Source organism: Salmo salar, chromosome 18 (genome assembly GCF_965601325.2).
Source record: "Salmo salar chromosome 18, fSalSal1, whole genome shotgun sequence".
Lineage (NCBI taxonomy): Eukaryota > Metazoa > Chordata > Actinopteri > Salmoniformes > Salmonidae > Salmo > Salmo salar.
Genome location: NC_138308.1, coordinates 72,362,166 through 72,381,021, shown reverse-complemented (window position 1 = coordinate 72,381,021; position 18,856 = coordinate 72,362,166). Strand labels below are relative to the sequence as shown.

Genomic DNA, 18,856 nt, shown 5'->3' with positions numbered 1-18,856 from the left:
CATTTAATTGTTAGTATTTTGTTTACTTAAAGTAGCTGGGATTTATGTAATCCATTTCTCCAACGAATGCCCTGTAAATAACTCTCTACATAGAGCAATAGCATAGTCGCGTCCTCATCCTTCGAGCGAGCCAGAGCTGGGAGAGTGTCTAAAACCCCGTTTATACCTAGTTCTAATTTGCGTCCTTTGTCCTGATCGTGCCCACATTCTGATTGTGCACACATTTTTAGACAGGTGTGACAATCAAAAGACACATTGTGATCTGATTGTCATCAGATCATCCCGCCCACCCCCAGAGGTAGTCAGACACGCATTTTGTCTGGATATCTTACAAGTGTAGACAGATCTTGACGGAGAAACAATATAAATCATAATTATTCCGCCCACTAAAATCATTGAGAGGTGGCACCATTGACTGATTACATCAAATATGTGTCTTACAATAAATATAATTCTAAAAGAAAAGCTGTGAAATCATTTGCATAAAGGAAGGGACCAGAAAATCTGGTCACAATGCAGACATAGTGGATGGATAACAGACACATTGTGTGTAGACACATTTCTGGAAATGTAGGCACAATCAGAATGTCGACAAGATCAGGATAAAGGACCCATATAAGCATCAGGTATAAACAGGGCTTGAGAGAGTGAGAGTAGAGAGAGTGAATAATCCACGGGCATTTATTTTTAGAAGCTCTCTCGGTCGCTACGCACTTCATGTAGCCTACTACACAACACAGCCCATGTTCTTCTGGTCAATAATTTAAACGGGTTTTGTACATTGGATTGGAACACAACACCCGAGCGCACAGCGTAAAGACGCGCAGACCTATTCCATAGTGTGATGTTTCAAGCTATATCTGGAATTTGGAGATGCCCACCTTTGCCAATGAGGTAAAATCATTAACGTTTCAACTTTGCGGTCGTTAAATACCTCGGATCGTGCATGGAGTGTGAGTTATATTCTGATGATGGAGAGATGATATGGCTGTAAAATCCTTGATGGGAGAAAGGGGAGTGGGTTGCAATACAGTTTTACCTGAAGGCAGGGTAGGATACGCGCGTACCAACATAATGCAAATATATTGACTTTGACCCAATGAAAGGACATGATCATTGTACATCATGCTAGTGTTATCGTTCATCTTCTAATTACATTTACAAGTTTAACTGCCGTAGAATTATTTTGCATGCTGTGTGACACCAAATTATGTTTTTTTAATATAGTTTATCTGAGAGAAGAGAGACAAACTAATCGGAGCTCAATATAATTGTAATATTCTTCTGATAAGAACTACATTCGCTGAGGCTGATGAGGGAAGGATGGCTCATTATAATGGCTAGAACTGAGCGAATGGAATGGTATCAAACACATGGTCATCAAACACATTGAAACCATGTGTTTGATACCGTTCTGCTCCAGCCATTACCACGAGCCCAATTAAGGTGCCACCAACCTCCCGTGGTTCAGAATACCACTTTGACCAACAGCAGATTCTCAACAACACACTTTATTGCGCCATTCCAACCAATCCCAACACTTAATCCCTTTCCTCTGGCAGGCATCACCACTGCTCACAAGGATCCCTTCCAGAGGAACCTTGTGTCCTGATCCCAGGCTGCATGGTCTCGGAATACCAGGAAAAGTACCCTGCCTACTGCACCACTGTTGTCCGGGCAGCCAAGAAGCAGAATAATGAGTATCAGCCACTGGAGGGAAGGATATCCAACATGACCACTTTCAAGTGAGACACACAAAGAAGATACGATATTCTGGTAGAAAAAGAGTGAATGACAACATTCACCGTTGAATTGTTTGCGTAGTTTATTCAGTCTGCACGTTGCAAGTCATGAGGGTAATGTCTTCCAGGTCAGACTACGTGGCCCATGAAGTGACCCAGAGGCCCCCAAAGGTCACCAAGGTGTATGTGCCACCTGACGGGAGAATGAGACACAGCAGCACCTACGCCAGGGACTACCCATCACACCCTGTTCAGAAGCACACCGTGACCAAGCCGGAGGAGTATCATCCGCCCACAGCAAAGATGGTCGCTCAGTCCTTATACACAGGTACAGTATCTGTGTCTTTAGTAGGAGAATAGTTTAAGATTTAGGCTACTCAGTATACGGAAGATGAATAAATCAGTTGTAATCAAATCAACAATAATTGTTCAAATCAAATGAATACATCTTGGAGTTAACATTGGGTCGCTCGTAGAATTTGTAAATGTTTTTAATGATCAAAGATGACAATGAATTGACATAAAATGTAGTCCTCTCACTCTGTTTCCAGGGGAATTCCGAGCATGGCACAACCAGAAAGTCCAACCCTACAGGACCTGTGACAACCTGAAGCTGAACGACAGCAAGTTCGAGGTGACCACCACCTTCCAAGACGACTACTGCCACAAGGGCCCGGCCGAGGCCAGGGAGAGCTTCAAACCGGCTGCCAACGCCCGGGAGACCCTGCCCTTTGACAGTGCCACCAACTACCAGACGCAGTATGTCCCCCACCCGGTCCAGCCCAGGCAGCCCAAAGAGAGGGCCGTCTACAGGCCTACCAGCGCCCCCCTCAATGGGGTCTCCACCCACAGGCAGGACTACCGGGGCCTGCAGGCTGAGCCCGCCAAGCCCTTTAGGGCCAAGGTGGCCTGGGAGAGCAGCCCAGCTGTATTCCAGGGGACCAGTGAGTTCCGCGACCAGTACAAGGCCTGGCCCCTGCAGCCCAAGCACCGGCACCAGGCTGAGGAGTACTGCCCACCCGAGGGCACTATGGTCGGTCTGTCCACAGCTCATGCTGACTATCTCGACCACGAGAGCCAGCAGCGGCCCCAGTCCGCCCGTCCCCCGGTCGAGGCCTGGACAAAGGAGGCCAGAGAGCCCCTCCAGACCAGGTCCACCATGAAGGAGGACTACCGGACCTGGGACGTGGTACGTCGTCCCCCCATGGTCTACGCAGATGAGCTAGAGAAACCCAAGGGAGCTTTCGCCAATACCACCACCTTCCGCTCAGCATACACGCCCAAGACGGCCCAGCGCGCCACCAGCTTTAAACCCACCCAGAAGCTGTTGAGCCCCCAGACCATGGATGTAGACTCCATCTATCGCTCCACCTACACACCCAAGGAGATCCCACCTTGTCCAGCCCGGGATGGCTGTCCTCCTGGCTTTCAGTACAGCTCCATGGGGGCTGGAGGACACAGGCTGTACCGAACCATCTCGGTACAGGAAACGGGGCTGAGTCAGCTGGCCGCTGCAACGTCCGACAAGTCCTCTTACTCCCACAGCAGAAAGAGCTGCAGGGTCCCCAGCCGAGCCAAGAGGGCGCCATAGAGTCCCGATCACAGACCTGCACACACACAGCTAGCTAGAGGGGATTCTTATATTTCTATTCAAATATATTAATTGACATTTTAGATGAATTCATCACGAGCACCTCAGGTATTTTGTATGGTCACTCACATAAAAAAAGCATAATCCTGATTGTTAGAGCTTTTTTTTATATACAAAGAATTCATAACAATTCTTACTTTGAATATTATGTAATTGTTAAGCTGTTTTCTATTTAATGTTAACAATGTGGACACGAAGATCAGACACCATTTAGCATGGTAATGCACCTAATGCGTATGAGCAATATAATCCATGAGGCTTTTGTTCATGAGCTGAATAAAAAAGCCACAATTCCATTACTATGCACCAAAATGTATATTTATTATTTAGAAAATAGTAACATTTCTTCAAAAAGAAAAGGTTATCGTTGCCATGTTACCGAAAAAACGTTCTTGAGCAAAGCTTTTCTGGGCACGTTTTGAAAGCATATTTACAGAATATACACATTCACAATTCATAACTGAAATTTTGGCACCTCTCACTGCAACACAAAAAACTAGTGAGAGAACCTATTCCCAATTTAAATAATGTAGCATCTTTCTGCTTGTAAAACAGTCGCCATACATGATAACCTTCCCATCAGTGGAAGGTTATTATGTATCCCGTTTAAAACTACAACATCCCTTTTAAAACCATGGCTTCTCTCTGCTTGTACCATTCTCATGAAGAGTAAAAAAAAAAGCTTCACAAAAACATCATCCTATGTAGAAATGACAAAATGGCCGACAGTCAAACTCTTAAGGAAGAAAATGATTCAGAAAAAGAAAGGACGCACAGTAGAACTTGACAGTCTTGATCAGTCCTCCATGAAGCGAATGTGTTTAGTGGCCTCCTTGGCCCTGGCTATGATCATTTTCTCGGCTTTGGAAATGAGCTGGGGCAGAAAGAGATAAAAGGGAGACATTGTTCTGTTAAAATCAATTTAAGGCATACAATAATGAGTGAACAACATGCTCATTAACAAAATGTTTTTCCTCAAATTAAAATGGTTGGGTGCTGCTAGAGATCCTTGAAAATAATCCGTAGAAAATTAAAATGGAGGGGAATCTTACCTTCTCTGTGCCCCTTTTCTTGTCCCTGGTTCGGTTCAGCTTAGCTTGGCGGTCTACCAGGATCTTCTGCCAGTACCTTTGTTCATGGTCGCCTAAAAGTAAAAATGTATGAACAATTGATCAATTGTTCATTTCGATGTGACATAATTCAGCCACATTTTTCTCCTAATGAGCAAATGAAGCCAAATTAATCAAACATCTTTCGGTAAAAGACATCCATTTATAAATATACTTTCTTGATCCTCTAATGATAATGCTGTAAGAGGAATTGAAAAACAACTGTTAATATATAATATTATTATATGCCATTCAGCAGACGCTTTTATCCAAACCGACTTAGTCATGTGGGTGGTCCCTGGAATCGAACCCATTATCCTGCCATTGCAAGTGCCATACTCTACCAACTGAGCTACAGAGGACCCCCAACTGTTAATTGACCATTATCTTACATCTCCATTGCTTCTGTTCAGATGTAGTAAATAGTTTATGGCCCTGTTTGAATTCTCCCAAATACATCCCTCCCTCCTCCCATCTTTGAAGAAATCACTGATCTCTGTGTTGCTGTCACTAGCCATGTCAGCTCAGTGATTACCTCAAGATAGGGAAGAAGGAAGGACGCAATTAAAGATGATTTGAACAGGGCCCTTGATGAACTACAGAGAAGTAATGGGAGAGTCAGCATACCAGAGAGGATCTCTAGCTGCCAGCTGTGTTTGTTCTGCAGCCCGGTGCGAGCGTCAATGATGGCCTTGGCCTCGACTGGACTCTTGAAGCGGATGTAACCCTCAGCGTCACCCTCTATGGTGTCCACATACACCACTGGGGTAACCTCTGCGAGAGCATCTTTGACACATGGGCAAACACAAACTTTTGGTTAGAAGAATACATGGCTGTAATATGTTTTACGTGGTAAAAGAAGAGAGTTAAAGCACATCTCTACCTTGATGACTTTTCTGCCAGGGAAGGGTTTGGTGAGTGTGATCTTGATGATGCAGCCACTCTCAAACTGAGGCCTGAGGGAAGTCTCCTTTTCACCTGCCTTACTCTCCTCAGCTTAGGAAAAAAAGAAACAACACTAAAATACATGGTGAAGACATAATATTGTGTTCGGAAATGCTCAATTGTAAGGGAACCGGTTTCAAATGTTTTTCAGCATTTATTGTAATGTAATATGTGGACAGCAAACTAACATTTGACTCAATATGTTCAATATTTGGGGTGTTTATATGAGAGTACTAAGAGGTTTAATTATGCAGGAGTTGTACTACTGACAGATAGCTAAGTAGTGGGTAAATATTAGGCAATAACGCAACATGCAACAATTCCAAAGATTTAACTGAGTTACAGTTCATATAAGGAAATCAGTCAATTGAAATGAATTCATTAGACCCTAATCTATGGATTTCACATGACTGGGAATACAGATATGCATCTGTTGGTCACAGATACCAAAACAAAAAAAGTAGGGGCGTGGATCAGAAAACCAGTCAGTATCTGGTGTGACCACCATTTGTCGCATGCAGCGTGACATCTCCTTCGCATAGAGTTGATCAGGCTGTTGATTGTGGCCTGTGGAATGTTGTCCCACCCCTCTTCAATGGATGTGTGAAGTTGCTGGATATTGGCGGAAACTGGAGCATGTGGTCGGTCGTACAAGTCGATCCTGAGCATCCCAAATATGCTCAATGGGTGACATGTCTGGTGAGTGTGCAGGCCATGGAAGAACTGTGACATTTTCAGCTTCCAGGAATTGTGTACGGATCCTTGCGACATGGGGTCGTGTATTATCATGCTGAAACATGAGGTGATGGTGGCAGATGAATGGCACGACAATGGGCCTCAGGATCTCGGCACGGTATCTCTGTGCATTCAAATTGCCATTGATAAAATGCAATTGTGTTCATTGTCCGTAGTTTATGCCTGCCCATACCATAACCCCACCGCCACCATGGGGCACTCTGTTCACAACATTGACGTTAGCAAACCGCTTGCCCACACTACCATGGCAAAGGACAATTGCTCACTAACAGGGATGTCAACACATTTGTGCACAATTTTTGAGAAATAAACTTTTTGTGCATATGGAAAAAGTCTGGGAGAAATGCTCACTTAACGCACTAATTTTAGATAAATAAGATTTTAGTGCGTATGGAACATTTCTGGGATCTTTTATTTCCGCTCATGAAACGTCATGTATGTTAGGACCAACACTTTACATGTTGCGTTTATATTTCTGTTCAGTTTTGGCACTTACATGTCTGTTGCAGACTGGTGTCGATCTCCATCTTCCCTCCGGCTCCTGCCCCCTTGTGGTGGAACTTGGTCAAGCAAGCCTTCAGAGCTCCCATGCTCCTCTTCTGCAGGGTCATATACTCCTGCTTCAGCCAGTCTTTCCTTCCATCCAGAGCCAGAAGGAGAGATAGATAAAGGAGAGAGAGAGAGAACAAAAGAAAGAGCTTGATTCTAAATGATATCTTGTCACTAGAGTATTGGATTGTTCAATAAAGATGCTATGCTTTAGACTAAGTTATTTAGGGATTTATTTAGATTACATCAATGCTGTTGGTCTGATTGACTAAGAGTAACCTATAGTAGTCATAAAGATGCATGATGGTTCTTACTTGGAGAGAACCCGGAGAGGAATAACCTCTTCCCTGATCTTCACCCTCTCCTTGTGCTTCTTCTTCCTGGTCCTCTTGGCTTTCAGCAGGGAGTCGTCCATCTTCTCCTCCTCTTCCTCACCCTTGACTTGCAGGTCTGAAGAACACAAGATTATTATTAGGCTTTATTCATCATTGCTGACCAACTCACCATAGTGTCGGACCAGGAGACCAGCCTTAGGGCAGGATTTAGTCAAACCTGCCCACATGTTATTCTGAACCAGGAGCATCGACATGTTAATGAGAGGCGTGTACCCAGATTTTCTTGTATGCCAAACCCTTTTGTGTGATTTTATCCGTTCACAAGCAATTAGTGATGGTGGGGAGGTGGGGGTCGATAGTTACATATAGGGATATAATTTGATGATATATTGTATCATTTTGACAATATTGCAATATTATTTTTGCACTAGTTGCACCAAAACTCAATTTTTCCTTCATAGGTGGTTCTCCATCTTTTGAAATAGGGAGCCAATTTGTTTTCAGCACTTTTATTTCCATGACTGATCAAAACTCGTTCTCATGGCTCTCTGTATCGAATCACAATACATATAGAATCATGCGATATTGCAATACATATTGTATCGGCACCAAAGTATCATGATATCGTGTCGTGAGGTCCCTGGTAATTCCCAGCCCTACAAGCAATGTGATGCGAGTTCAATATAATGAAGTACCTTTCCCATCGCTCTCCACCTTGTCATCCTCCTTCCCCTCACTCGTCTTCCTCAGCTTGGATGGCATGTCTCCCTGTGCGTCACTCTCTGAGCTCTCCCCTGTCTGGGACCGCCGTCTCTTCTTCTCTAGCTTTCTGGACGGGTGGCTTCCCTGTGCCCTCCGCAGGTGCTACGCCCTCTGCAACCTCGGCCGTGTGTTTCCTCTTCCTGTCAGACGGTTTAGACTCGGATTCTATTTCCTGTTTGCCCCCGCCCACTGTCGTCTCCGTCTGTGACGAGGCATCCTCTTTGGCGCTCCCCCTGGATTTCTTCTTCTCCTCCTCTTCCTCGTCTGCAAAGACAGACACACACACAGTAGATTAACAGATGGTAAAGGGTTTTAACTTGACACTTTAAGCGTTGGCACTTAAATCAAAAGTGGCCAATATACGCATTTGTTCTTATTGTGTGTAGTCACTCTAGAGTTAACTAGTGATGCTACATTCTTCCCAATACCCACCTTGTGTGGTGTTCAGGGAGTGGATCAAATGGATCAAGGATAGGCTTCCTGTTCTTGGGAAAGATGCCAGGCTTCCTGGGGGTGTCCTCTGGAGGGTTGTTTAGCATCTGGACAAGGATAACATGGTTAGCTATCTACCGGTTTGTTACTACATAGGACAGACACATCAATGAAATACAGAGGAATCTTTATGATATCTCACCTCTATGGCTTTCTGTGCTTCCTCTTCCGTCGCAAACTCAACGAAGGCAAACCCTTTGGAGTGGCCTGTGGTTTTGTATCTCGGCACGCTGACGTAAACCACATTTCCACATTTGGTGAACACTTGCTCTAGTCAGTCGTGTGTTACTTTCTTGGGCAGAAGTTCCTGGGGGGAAGTTGTATTTTATAATAGCCAAAGGACCACGTCATGAATTGACAAACATGAATGTAACCACATAGATTGTTCGGTTGTCTACATCTTTTGGATCCTTTCCTATTGGACGCTGCCGCCGCACTTTAGTTCCCTCTAGGTTGACCTAAAGGACCAAAACATACCACAGTGAACACCATAAGTCTATGGATTCAATACAAAACTCCAACCAGCATGCAACTGATAGATTTTAAGAAATCATTAGGCGCTGACAATCTGGATCCATATTTACTCAAGTGTGCGGCACCTATCATTGCTAGTGCAGTGACGCATATCTTTAATCAAACATTAGTGGTAGGAAAGATTCCTAAAGCTTGGAAAACAGCTTTTGTTTTACCACTCCTCAAGGGAGGTGATGGTAGTGAATTGGATCATTATCGGCCCATCTCTAAGCTCTCCTGTTGGGCTAAAATTCTAGAGTCATTGGTGAATAGGCAACTACAATCTTTTTTAACTGTTAACAATACTCTTTCTGGCAATCAAACTGGCTTCAGACCTAAACACAGTACCACTATGGCCACTGTACGTGTTGTAAATGATATTAATAATGCCCTAAATAATAGAAAGTACTGTACTGAAACTACCTTCTTGCTGTTGTCAGTGCCCAATAATGTTTGTGCTGCTACCATGTTGTGTTGTCATGTGTTGCTGCCTTGCTATGTTGTTACCTTAGGTCTGTCTTGTCATGATGTGTGTTTTGTCCTATATTTAAATATGTTTAATCCCAGCCCCCGTCCTCGCAGGGGGTATTTTGTTAGGCCATCATTGTAAATAAGAATTTATTCTTAGCTGACTTGACTAGTAAAATAAAGGTTAAATATATATATAATATATATATATATATTTTTTTTTTTAAGTGTAAAATTACACTGAAGGTAGCTATTGGTATTAATTCATCATAAGCTAACTAGTGTTTTGAACTCTGCTAATTAAGAACACGGAGTCGAATGTTAATGTTATGTAGCTAAAGTGCATTTAGTTAGCTAGCTAGAAAGCCAGCCGGCACTGAGATAGCCATAGCAAGGGGACCCCTCACCTGAACTATATTTCAGAAGGAAGCAGGTAGCAAATTGAACGGTAGACATTACCTTATTATCTGCGGCAAAAATGTATAATTTAGCTAGCTAACGTATCTTTCAGACTTAAGACTAGAGCTACTCGCGTTTATGTTCTGTGAGGTCCTCATACACTGAGAAACAGTGTATGACAACCTTTCTTGACGAATAATTAGTTGGTAAACAAACTCTAATTTTCTAACCAAGCTTTCTGCAAACCTATTTTGTCTCTTGTTGATGACGTGTCATCCGCGGGAATTCAAAAAAGGAGGGAAATACCATAGAGAATGATAGAGGCCTCTAAGGACCAAAAGGATCTTTTAGCATGGCTAGCGGCATTGGGGGCTTACACCATGCTTCCGCCATTTTAAAGTATTCAAAGTAGTCAACTGAGTGGGGATTCATATGGGTTGTAGCCTCAATGGCGCTCCCCATGCTGTCACAGAGGCTATAATTTCAAACATAGAAAGATCAGTCCTCTATCTATCTCTATGGTAAATACCAAATACTGTAGCCTGTTCAGGAAATGTACTCTGTATTTTCACTAGATTGTCTCCTATGCAGATGAAAGGCAAATGTTGTTTATTTTTCTTACGGATATAATTATATATATTATAGTTGTGTAAGAAAACGATAGAGCTGCCTCATTTTATGGATTAAGAATCCGTTTGGCCTACATTGTGATTGCCTAGGGCAAACTTTTTTATTATAAATCTAAGCCTTTCTTCTGCCCTATGAAAATATTGATACCACCCCCCCTCTCTCTCTCTCTCTCTCTCTCTCTCTCTCTCTCTCTCTCTCTCTCTCTCTCTCTCTCTCTCTCTCTCTCTCTCTCTCTCTCTCTCTCTCTCCCACACACACACACACACACCCACTCACCTCAATAGAATTAGGAATTAGAATACTCATTCTAATCTCTATGCATGACATGTACAACATGCATGACGTATTACAGTAATAAGGACGAGTTTGGTTATCTACCGTCCATCATAATGAGAGATGGGGTTGCACAAGAGACGGCCGCTGTCCACCGCACGGTGGGGCTGAACATTGAACATTTGGCCACTTTGTGTTACAGTTGTTTCAACAAAACGTTTATAGAATCTCTACAGATTTAAAAAACGTATTACTTTCATTTTGATGAACAGGACTTGGAAGATAGTCATCAGAAGAAAGGAATGGAGGAGAAGGTAGGAAGAAGAGCCAGTTGCTCAGCTGAAGGAAGAGAGAACGGTAAGATTGGTCCTCTGGTCATTTGGGCTCTTTGCTAGTTTTTAATCTATCTGTCTATGTATTGGCTAAAAAATGGGCTGCTTTGACTTGAAGTTTCACATTAAGCATAATAATGTGGGATTTGAAATCTTTTTATTGAAGGCAAAATGGAAATCAAATGCCAAGAAGACCTCAGCCGAACTTGACACTGAAGCAGGTTAGAGATTTTTCGATATTAAAACATTACTTTTCCCAGTACATGTACTTTTTAGTTAGTGTGCCCTTTGTTGTGCAGATTCATTATAAAAAAAGGGAAAAACTCATAATAATTGTTGTCCTTTAGGTCCCTCTGTGGCATTCTCTTTGGATAAATACCAAAACAGGGCAGCAGTAATTCAACTCTTACAGGAGGAACTTCTCAATAGTCTACTTCACCCCTCAGGAATGGCAGAGGACGTCTGATTCTTTATCCTCACCAATTTCATGAGTAATCTCACTGATAGGTCCAGTGCATTTGGAAAGTATTCAGACCCCTTCACTTATTCCACATTTTGTTCAGTTACAGCCTTATTCTAAATTGGATGAAATATTTTTTTCCCCTCAATCTACACACAATACCCCATAATGACCGGGGTTTTTTTAAAATGTGTGCAAAAAAACACACACCTACCTTATTTAAATAAGTATTCAGGCCCTTTGCTATGAAACTCGAAATTGAGCTCAGGTGCATCCTGTTTCCGTTGATCATCCTTGAGATATTTCTACAATTTGATTGGAGTCCACCTGTGGTAAATTCAATTGATTGGATATGATTTGTAAAGGCACACACCTGTCTATATAAGGTCCAGTGAAAGTACATGTCAGAGCAAAAACCAAGCCATGAGGTCGAAGGAATTGTCTGTAGAGCTCCGAGACAGGATTGTGTCGAGGCACAGATCTGGAGAAGGGTATCAAAAAATATCTGCTGAGCAAACGGTCTGAATACTTATGTAAATGTGATATTTCAGTTTTTTTTTTATACATTTGCAAAAATAAATAATAATGTTTTTGCTTTGTCATTATGGGGTATTGTGTGTAGATTGATGAGAAAAAAAACTATTTTAGAATAAGGCTGTAATATAACATTTTGAAAAAGTAAAGAGGTCTGAATACTTTCCGAATGCAGTGTTTCAATAGCACACATTCTGTATACAACAAACCTCTCTGAACCAGTACAAAACAACTGAACATGTTTACTTGTGTCTTTATCAGGCAGTGGAAAGTGATTCAAGAGGGCATTTGATCTCCTGTAAGTTTATCTGTCAACATTTGATAGATTATATGATAGAAATTTGAACATGTTTGTCATATTGACACTTGACACCCAGGGGCGAAAATCTGATATCAACTTTGGGGGGGACAATTACATGAACTTTTCTCAAGAGCAATTCCTGAGGGGGACACCAAAAGTAGTGCTGTAACACATAGCCTACATTGTAATATGGTAAATGTATATTGAGGAACCAAAAAAATAAGGTGTTTGCCGTACTCCTAACTACCGGTACCCAAAACTACACAACTACTCACAACAGCAATACCATTGCCTTTAACAAATCTTAGTTCAGTCACCAGTTTAAGTTGAGAGTGGGGGTATCCATGGCATTTTCCAATTATGTTCCTATTTTACAAGTCAAAAAAATTTAGAACCTTTCATAATGTTGCCAAGCAAAGACTCAACAAACTTACCTGAGACTCCCTGTCTCTGCCAGTCTGTCCCTGCATATCTGTCCCCAACTCTGCTGTCTGTGTGCCATCTGTTGCCTGCTCTGCCTAATGACATCATTGTGAAACATTTCCATTAGAATTTCATTTCTTTCTTATGAACATTTTATCAACTAATCTTTGAGATATTAGGCTACTAGGGTTCTTACTTTGCGTTTTGGTGTACTGAAAAATACTCTGATGTCCGTCTTTTATTTTTCTGCCATTTTTCTACCTGGCTGGCTGGCTACACACACACACAGTGTGTAGGTTATTTACAGTAGGAGATGGGCTTCTATCATCTTATCTTTTATCATTCTATTTGGGCTTCGATCTAAAAGGTAGCTAGCAAATGTGAAACGGATTAAAATGACAAGAGTTGACAGCTGTATGAGTTCACCATTTACACAACATATGCTGCAACCTTTTGTAATTTTAATAGTTTGTTTCATATTGGCTGGCTTCCAACAATAGCTGAATTTGCAAAGCTAGCGAGCACCAATTCAGTTTCAGTGGTGTTTGCTATAATCTTTGCTACCCGGGTTAAATAAAATAAATAAATAAAAGTTCCCTTGCGACAATTTAGCTTTTGCAACGAGACCATTAAATATATTTAAGACAATGGTAGAAGAGAGTGTAGTTCTGTTCAGTTTGGACTTCAGTTTATCGCTAACCTTATCACAGGGACTTTGAAGCACTAACTTACATCATCTGCATGCTGATCTCGGAATAAATTGACGATAGCAAAGATTCCATCTTTGACGAGGCCACATAAATGGAATAGGTACTAGCTAGCTTAATAGTTAATATTTGCGCACTAGCTCTGCATATTCAGCTAGTGTGTGTGCGCGATTGACTGGATTAACCTCACGTCAGTTACGTTCATTGAGTGCCTTTCAGACAGTGGCTACGACCCCTCTGTTCCCTTGCCAGTGGATCAAACCATTGTGAGGAAAAGGGTGGGGGGGTCACAATCTTTTGAAACTTAAAAACGCGCTATTAAGTGTCTATAATCAGCACAATTGCTTTCATTGCGTATTATTAATATTATTTAAATTACATAGTTATGTTTCAGTGATATATTGGGGGGACAAATCATATTTTTCCCAGTCCCCCCCGGGATTTCCGCCCCTGTTGACACCACATCATCTCAAAATACATCTGCGCTTTTTGTATTGAAACAGGCGCCCAAAGTACACCTTGCCAAAATGTGCTGGAAGATAGCGAAAACGTTTTCCCATAGTGGTAGAGATCCTCATGCCAGCCCTTGCACACATATTACAGCTTAATGCTGCCAGGGAAGCTAGCTCCTCCCCCTCGCTGACTAGAGTGCTTCAACATTGCAAGCATCCAGGAATGTGTGTTGAGGTTTAATGAAGGTCTACCCAAGATCCCTGGCAATGGAGAGTCAGTTCAGCCAACAGGTCAAGGCTCCATATCCCTCTGCCACTGACTTTAAGCAGTCACGCATGGTGACGTTTAAATGACAGACCTACCCACAAGGCCTAGCAGTGGAAAGTCTCTGGGTGGTCAAGACTCCCTACCCTCATCCACTGAATTTGAACAGAGGCTGGAGTTGATGCGTGAAAAGTTACAACAGAGAATTGAGGAAGAGCAGAAGTAGTATACATTATTACAACTCCCGCGCACCCACTCCACGTTCTTCTTCTGGAAGGTATCTTCATCTACCACATGTTCACCAACCTCAACTGTGTGCCTGACCCAACTGATCTTATCACTGTATACTGTACTTTAACATATTACACAGCATTTGACTGTTAGAATACAAAGCTAAGAAACTACCATTTTTATTGTAAAATAACAAAGCAGACACCACATATAAACACTTCATAGAACTACATTTTACATATTGGTTAGATAATTAACTATTGGTTCATTCAAAGCAACAATTTGTAAAGATCATCAATATGTAAACATCAGTCAAGATTGATAAAAACATTTTTTTATTTAAATTTAGATCTGTTGCAGAGGGCACATGGAGGAGAGGCTCGACTGACAGACCCTCTTAACTTCACTAGGATAGGGGGCAGCATTCGGAATTTTGGATGAAAAGCGTGCCCAAACTAAACTGCCTGCTACTCAGGCCCAGAAGCTAGGATATGCATATAATTGGTAGATCTGGATAGAAAACACTCTGAAGTTTCCAAAACTGTTAAAATAATGTCTGTGAGTATAACAGAACTCATATGGCAGGCAAAAACCTGAGACAAATCCAACCAGGAAGTGGGAAATCAGAGGTTTGTAGTTTTTTAAGTGATTGCCTATCCAAAATCCTGTGTCTGTGGGGTCAGATTGCACTTCCTAAGGCTTCCAGTAGATGTCAACCGTCTTTAGAAGTTGTTTCAGGCTTGCATTGTGAAAGGGAATCGAATAAGAGCTGTTTCAACAAGTGGTCAAGCTGAAAGACATTAGTTTAGTCTCGCGCGTGAGCGCGACGCTCGTTCTCTTTCCTTTCTAATGACAACGGAATTGTCCGGTTGGAATATTATTATTAAAGATTTATGATAAAAACATCCTAAAGATTGATTATATACATCGTTTGACATGTTTCTACTAACTTTAATGGAACTCTTTTGACTTTTCGTCTGGACTTTGTGCCCGGGCTTTGTGCATTTGGATTACTGGACTAAACGCGTGAACAAAAATGAGGTATTTGGACATAAAGATGAACTTTATCGAACAAAACAAACATTTATTGTCTAACATGGAGACCTGGGAGTACCATCAGATGAAGATCATCAAAGGTAAGTGATTCATTTTAACGCTATATCTGACTTTTGTGACACCTCTCCTTGGTTGGAAAATGGCTGTATGGTTTTCTGTGGCTAGGCGCTGACCTAACATAATCGCATGGTGTGCTTTCGCCGTAAAGCCTTTTTGAAATCGAACACAGCGGCTGGATTAACAAGAAGTTTATCTTTAATCCTATGTATAACACTTGTATCTTTCATCAATGTTTATGATGAGTATTTCTGTAATTTGATGTGGCTCTCTGCAATTTCACCGGATGTTTGTTTGAGACAATGCATTTCTGAACATAACGCGGCAATTTCAAATGAGGTTTTTGGACATAAAGATGAACTTTATCGAACAAAACACACATTTATTGTCTAACATGGAGTCCTGGAAGTGCCATCTGGTGAAGATCATCAAAGGTTAGTGATTAATTTTAACGCTATTTCTGACTTTTGTGACACCTCTCCTTCTTTGGAAAATGGCTGTATGGTTTTCTGTGGCTAGAAGCTGACCTAACATAATCGCATGGTGTGCTTTCGCCGTAAAGCCTTTTTGAAATTGGACACTGTGGCTGGATTAACAAGAAGTTTATCTTTAAAATGGTGTATAATACTTATGTTTGAGGAATTTTAATTATGAGATTTCTGTTGTTTGAATTTTGCGCCCTGCAATTTCACTGGCTGTTGACGAGGTGGGACGCTCACGTCCCGAATGATCCCAGAGAGGTTAATGCCCTCTTTGGGATCACAGAGGACACAATTCTTCAGGTTCTGGGAGACCAATCCTGCTCTTTTTGCTCACTTGGAGTGACCAGATCTGTGGTAAGAGATGTCGTGATTCAGGTTAACTCTTAGATCTCATTGATCATCTCCTGTTCCAGCTCAGGTAAATTAAGCCCAGTGTTGTGTGAACTAGCAGGCAAAATGGCATCCAGGTCACCAAGAAGATGATGGTGTCTGTTACCTCTGCCAAGCTGCGGCAGTTTGGAGTCACTGAAAAGGCTGCGTCTCAAGCCAAGACTAATCCATCTATGGAGAATATAGACATTGAGGCCCCCCTTACACCGTTGACAGGAGCGGTCATGGCTGTCACTGTCAACTCCGGAGAATGCCAGGAAGGAGAGCAAGGAACAATGTATGCACTTCGAGAAATCTCACACAAAGTAAACATTTTTGCTTGAAAGGATTGTGTTGGTGGTCTTCTGGAAGATTCCCTAGTGGAGAAAAAAAATTCTGAAAAGACTGTATCCTATGGCAGCTTGGTGAGTCAAAACATGCTCATACTTTCACCTCCAGACAAAATGCTTGACTCTCCTGTAATGTCAACCATTGAGAAAATATCCAGTGTTGAGCTGAAGTCAGAAGTCACTGAAGCTATTAGAGAGGCTCATTAGGTCTAGCAGAAATCTATCTGCACAAATGTCTGCTGGCAGACCTGAGCCTTCAAGTAATCTGGCCAGTGAAACAAATCTGCCAGCTATGCCAGAAGAACATTTATCTACAACCATTAGGCTCCGAGGCCTCTGAAATAATGGATTCCTTTGTGAGTGATATGAAGTGTGTCGCACAATCAGATTTGACAAAAGTGAAAGCTCTATCTGTGGTTCTTAGGCTTACTAATAGGTTGCAGAATATGCTGAGGGGATTTTACTCTCGACTTTTGCCCCTTAAAAGTTCAGATCGAGACAAAGAGGAGAATCTATAGCAAACTAAAAACATTTCACTCCTAATTTGATCCAAAAGTATATTAGATCCAGTAAGAGTGGGGCTTTGCTTCCAGGGGTCATGTCATCAGAAAAAGTGGCCCTTCGTGGAGGTCAGGGCATAAGCTCCAGATCTATGATGGCTCTTATCCCTCAGATCACTCAGCTTCACCTCGACTGTACCACCAAGGAGGTTATGAGCACAATTGTGACATTTTACAAGACAGAGGTTCCTGAGGAGGAATTGACATGTTCAGCTGAAGAGACGTCCTCGGATATGTCTCTTTTGTCTACTGAGTTTGTGGACAACGCCATGGCTTGGTTAGAGGACATCTCTGCCGCAAGTTCCACAACTTCTTCATCAGAAGGTTTGTGCGTTGCTGCCAAAGCAGTAATTTGCGAAAGCTCAGGTGAAACGTTTCAGACTCAGGCAGCTAAACGAGTGAAATTCGGGAAGTTCCAGACGATCAGAGTCCCGCACTTGTCAGGTCAGTCAACCAGATTTTGGCATTCGACAGGATTTCTCTCTAACTTCTTCTATGAGCATGGATTTACAGCCAACTGATTTTGTCCTTCTACAGGGTACCTCAAGTTCTTCTGCGACTTCAACAAAGAGCTGGGAAAGTGGTGTTGCCATTTCTGAATAAAAAAAATGTGGACTACAGCACAGACTATTTGAGAGTTTTTCACTCGGCATCATCAACCAGATGTGAACACCACAGAAAAGCATCAGTCAAATCTTGGTTGCCATCCAAGGGGACCTGATCAGTTCAGAGGAATTGATGACCTCAGGGGAGCTGGTGCAACCCCATGACATGGTGGGAACAATACTGGAGAGTGTGGAGACAGTTTGCAGTAAGGGGGATAAAGCGCGTGGCGAGAGACTCAAAGGCCTTCATCTTCTTTATCTACTGTAGGAAAAGTCTCAAGGTCTCAGAGATTTGGCAATACTTCCAGGAACTCCAATGTCAACTGAGTTGCTGGACAATAGTTCCCTATCGTTAGAAGCACATGTATTGATATGAAGAATGATATTGTGTCGGAGGCCTCATTGATTGGCCCAAGAAATAATGGGGTGAGCCTCGTCATTGAAAATCTTGATCCTGAAGTGCTGCAGCAGGTCACTTCTCCAGACTCTGTTCTAACAAGGCTGGACTTTTTTTTTTTATCTCAAAAGGAGAAGATTTGTGATTGCTGCTTCATTTGATCTTCCCTCCTTCATAATGGGGGTTGGTCAGGAAGCCTCCTTTCACAATGTTCCATCAAGAGCGTCTAGTCACCGTAGCTCAAGTTCCACTACTTCTCGAGTGACAGAACTTGATGGTAGTAGTTAAATGATATCATTGAGTATTGTTGTAATTATTGTGTTTATTACTTACTTTGGGTATCTTACTACACAATATGAAAACCTATCAATGGTATTACTTTATACTTGTCTTCAATTAGTAACCCTGTGAATTGCTATTGTCTAAATTATGGCGTTTTAAGAACTATATTCATTAAGACCATTTTTATTTTGAAACAATTAGCCCTTCAAACTGATCAACAAAAAGGTCCAGCCCTCAGAGGAAGCATAGGACCAGATTAAGTTACCCCATGAGGAGGAGCATTGCATACTGTCAGGCGGTAGGTGTAGCTGGTGCATGAATTCAGGCGCAGGAGAGCAGAGATGAGTGAACAACGCACTTTACTTAAGA

The 18,856-nt window shown here is 42.1% G+C and overlaps 1 protein-coding gene and 1 pseudogene across 2 annotated transcripts; one reads left to right on the top strand and one right to left on the bottom strand.

The window, feature by feature from the left end:
- Positions 1-707: 707 nt before the first annotated feature.
- On the top strand, positions 708-3,692 carry LOC106577576 (stabilizer of axonemal microtubules 1). Its single transcript, XM_014155737.3, has 4 exons — positions 708-894; positions 1,563-1,745; positions 1,871-2,070; positions 2,294-3,692. Exons 1-4 carry the CDS (start codon positions 845-847, stop codon positions 3,331-3,333), a joined length of 1,473 nt encoding a protein of 490 aa, XP_014011212.1. The 5' UTR covers positions 708-844; the 3' UTR covers positions 3,334-3,692.
- LOC106577577 (la-related protein 7-like) lies at positions 3,690-16,540 on the bottom strand (annotated as a pseudogene). The gene is made up of 12 exons (XR_014381313.1): positions 16,520-16,540; positions 8,716-8,799; positions 8,484-8,648; positions 8,282-8,388; positions 8,005-8,113; positions 7,783-7,951; positions 7,067-7,202; positions 6,700-6,839; positions 5,394-5,498; positions 5,130-5,297; positions 4,446-4,537; positions 3,690-4,267 (listed from the first exon to the last, which is right to left on the bottom strand). The product of XR_014381313.1 is annotated as a la-related protein 7-like (transcript).
- Positions 16,541-18,856: the final 2,316 nt, after the last annotated feature.

Coding starts and splice junctions, on each gene's coding strand:
- LOC106577576 (XM_014155737.3), top strand. CDS start 845: ATGTTTCAAGCTATATCTGGAATTTGGAGATGCCCACCTTTGCCAATG. Junction 1,746..1,870: donor TCCAACATGACCACTTTCAA/GTGAGACACACA, acceptor AATGTCTTCCAG/GTCAGACTACGTGGCCCATG. Junction 2,071..2,293: donor CGCTCAGTCCTTATACACAG/GTACAGTATCTG, acceptor CTCTGTTTCCAG/GGGAATTCCGAGCATGGCAC.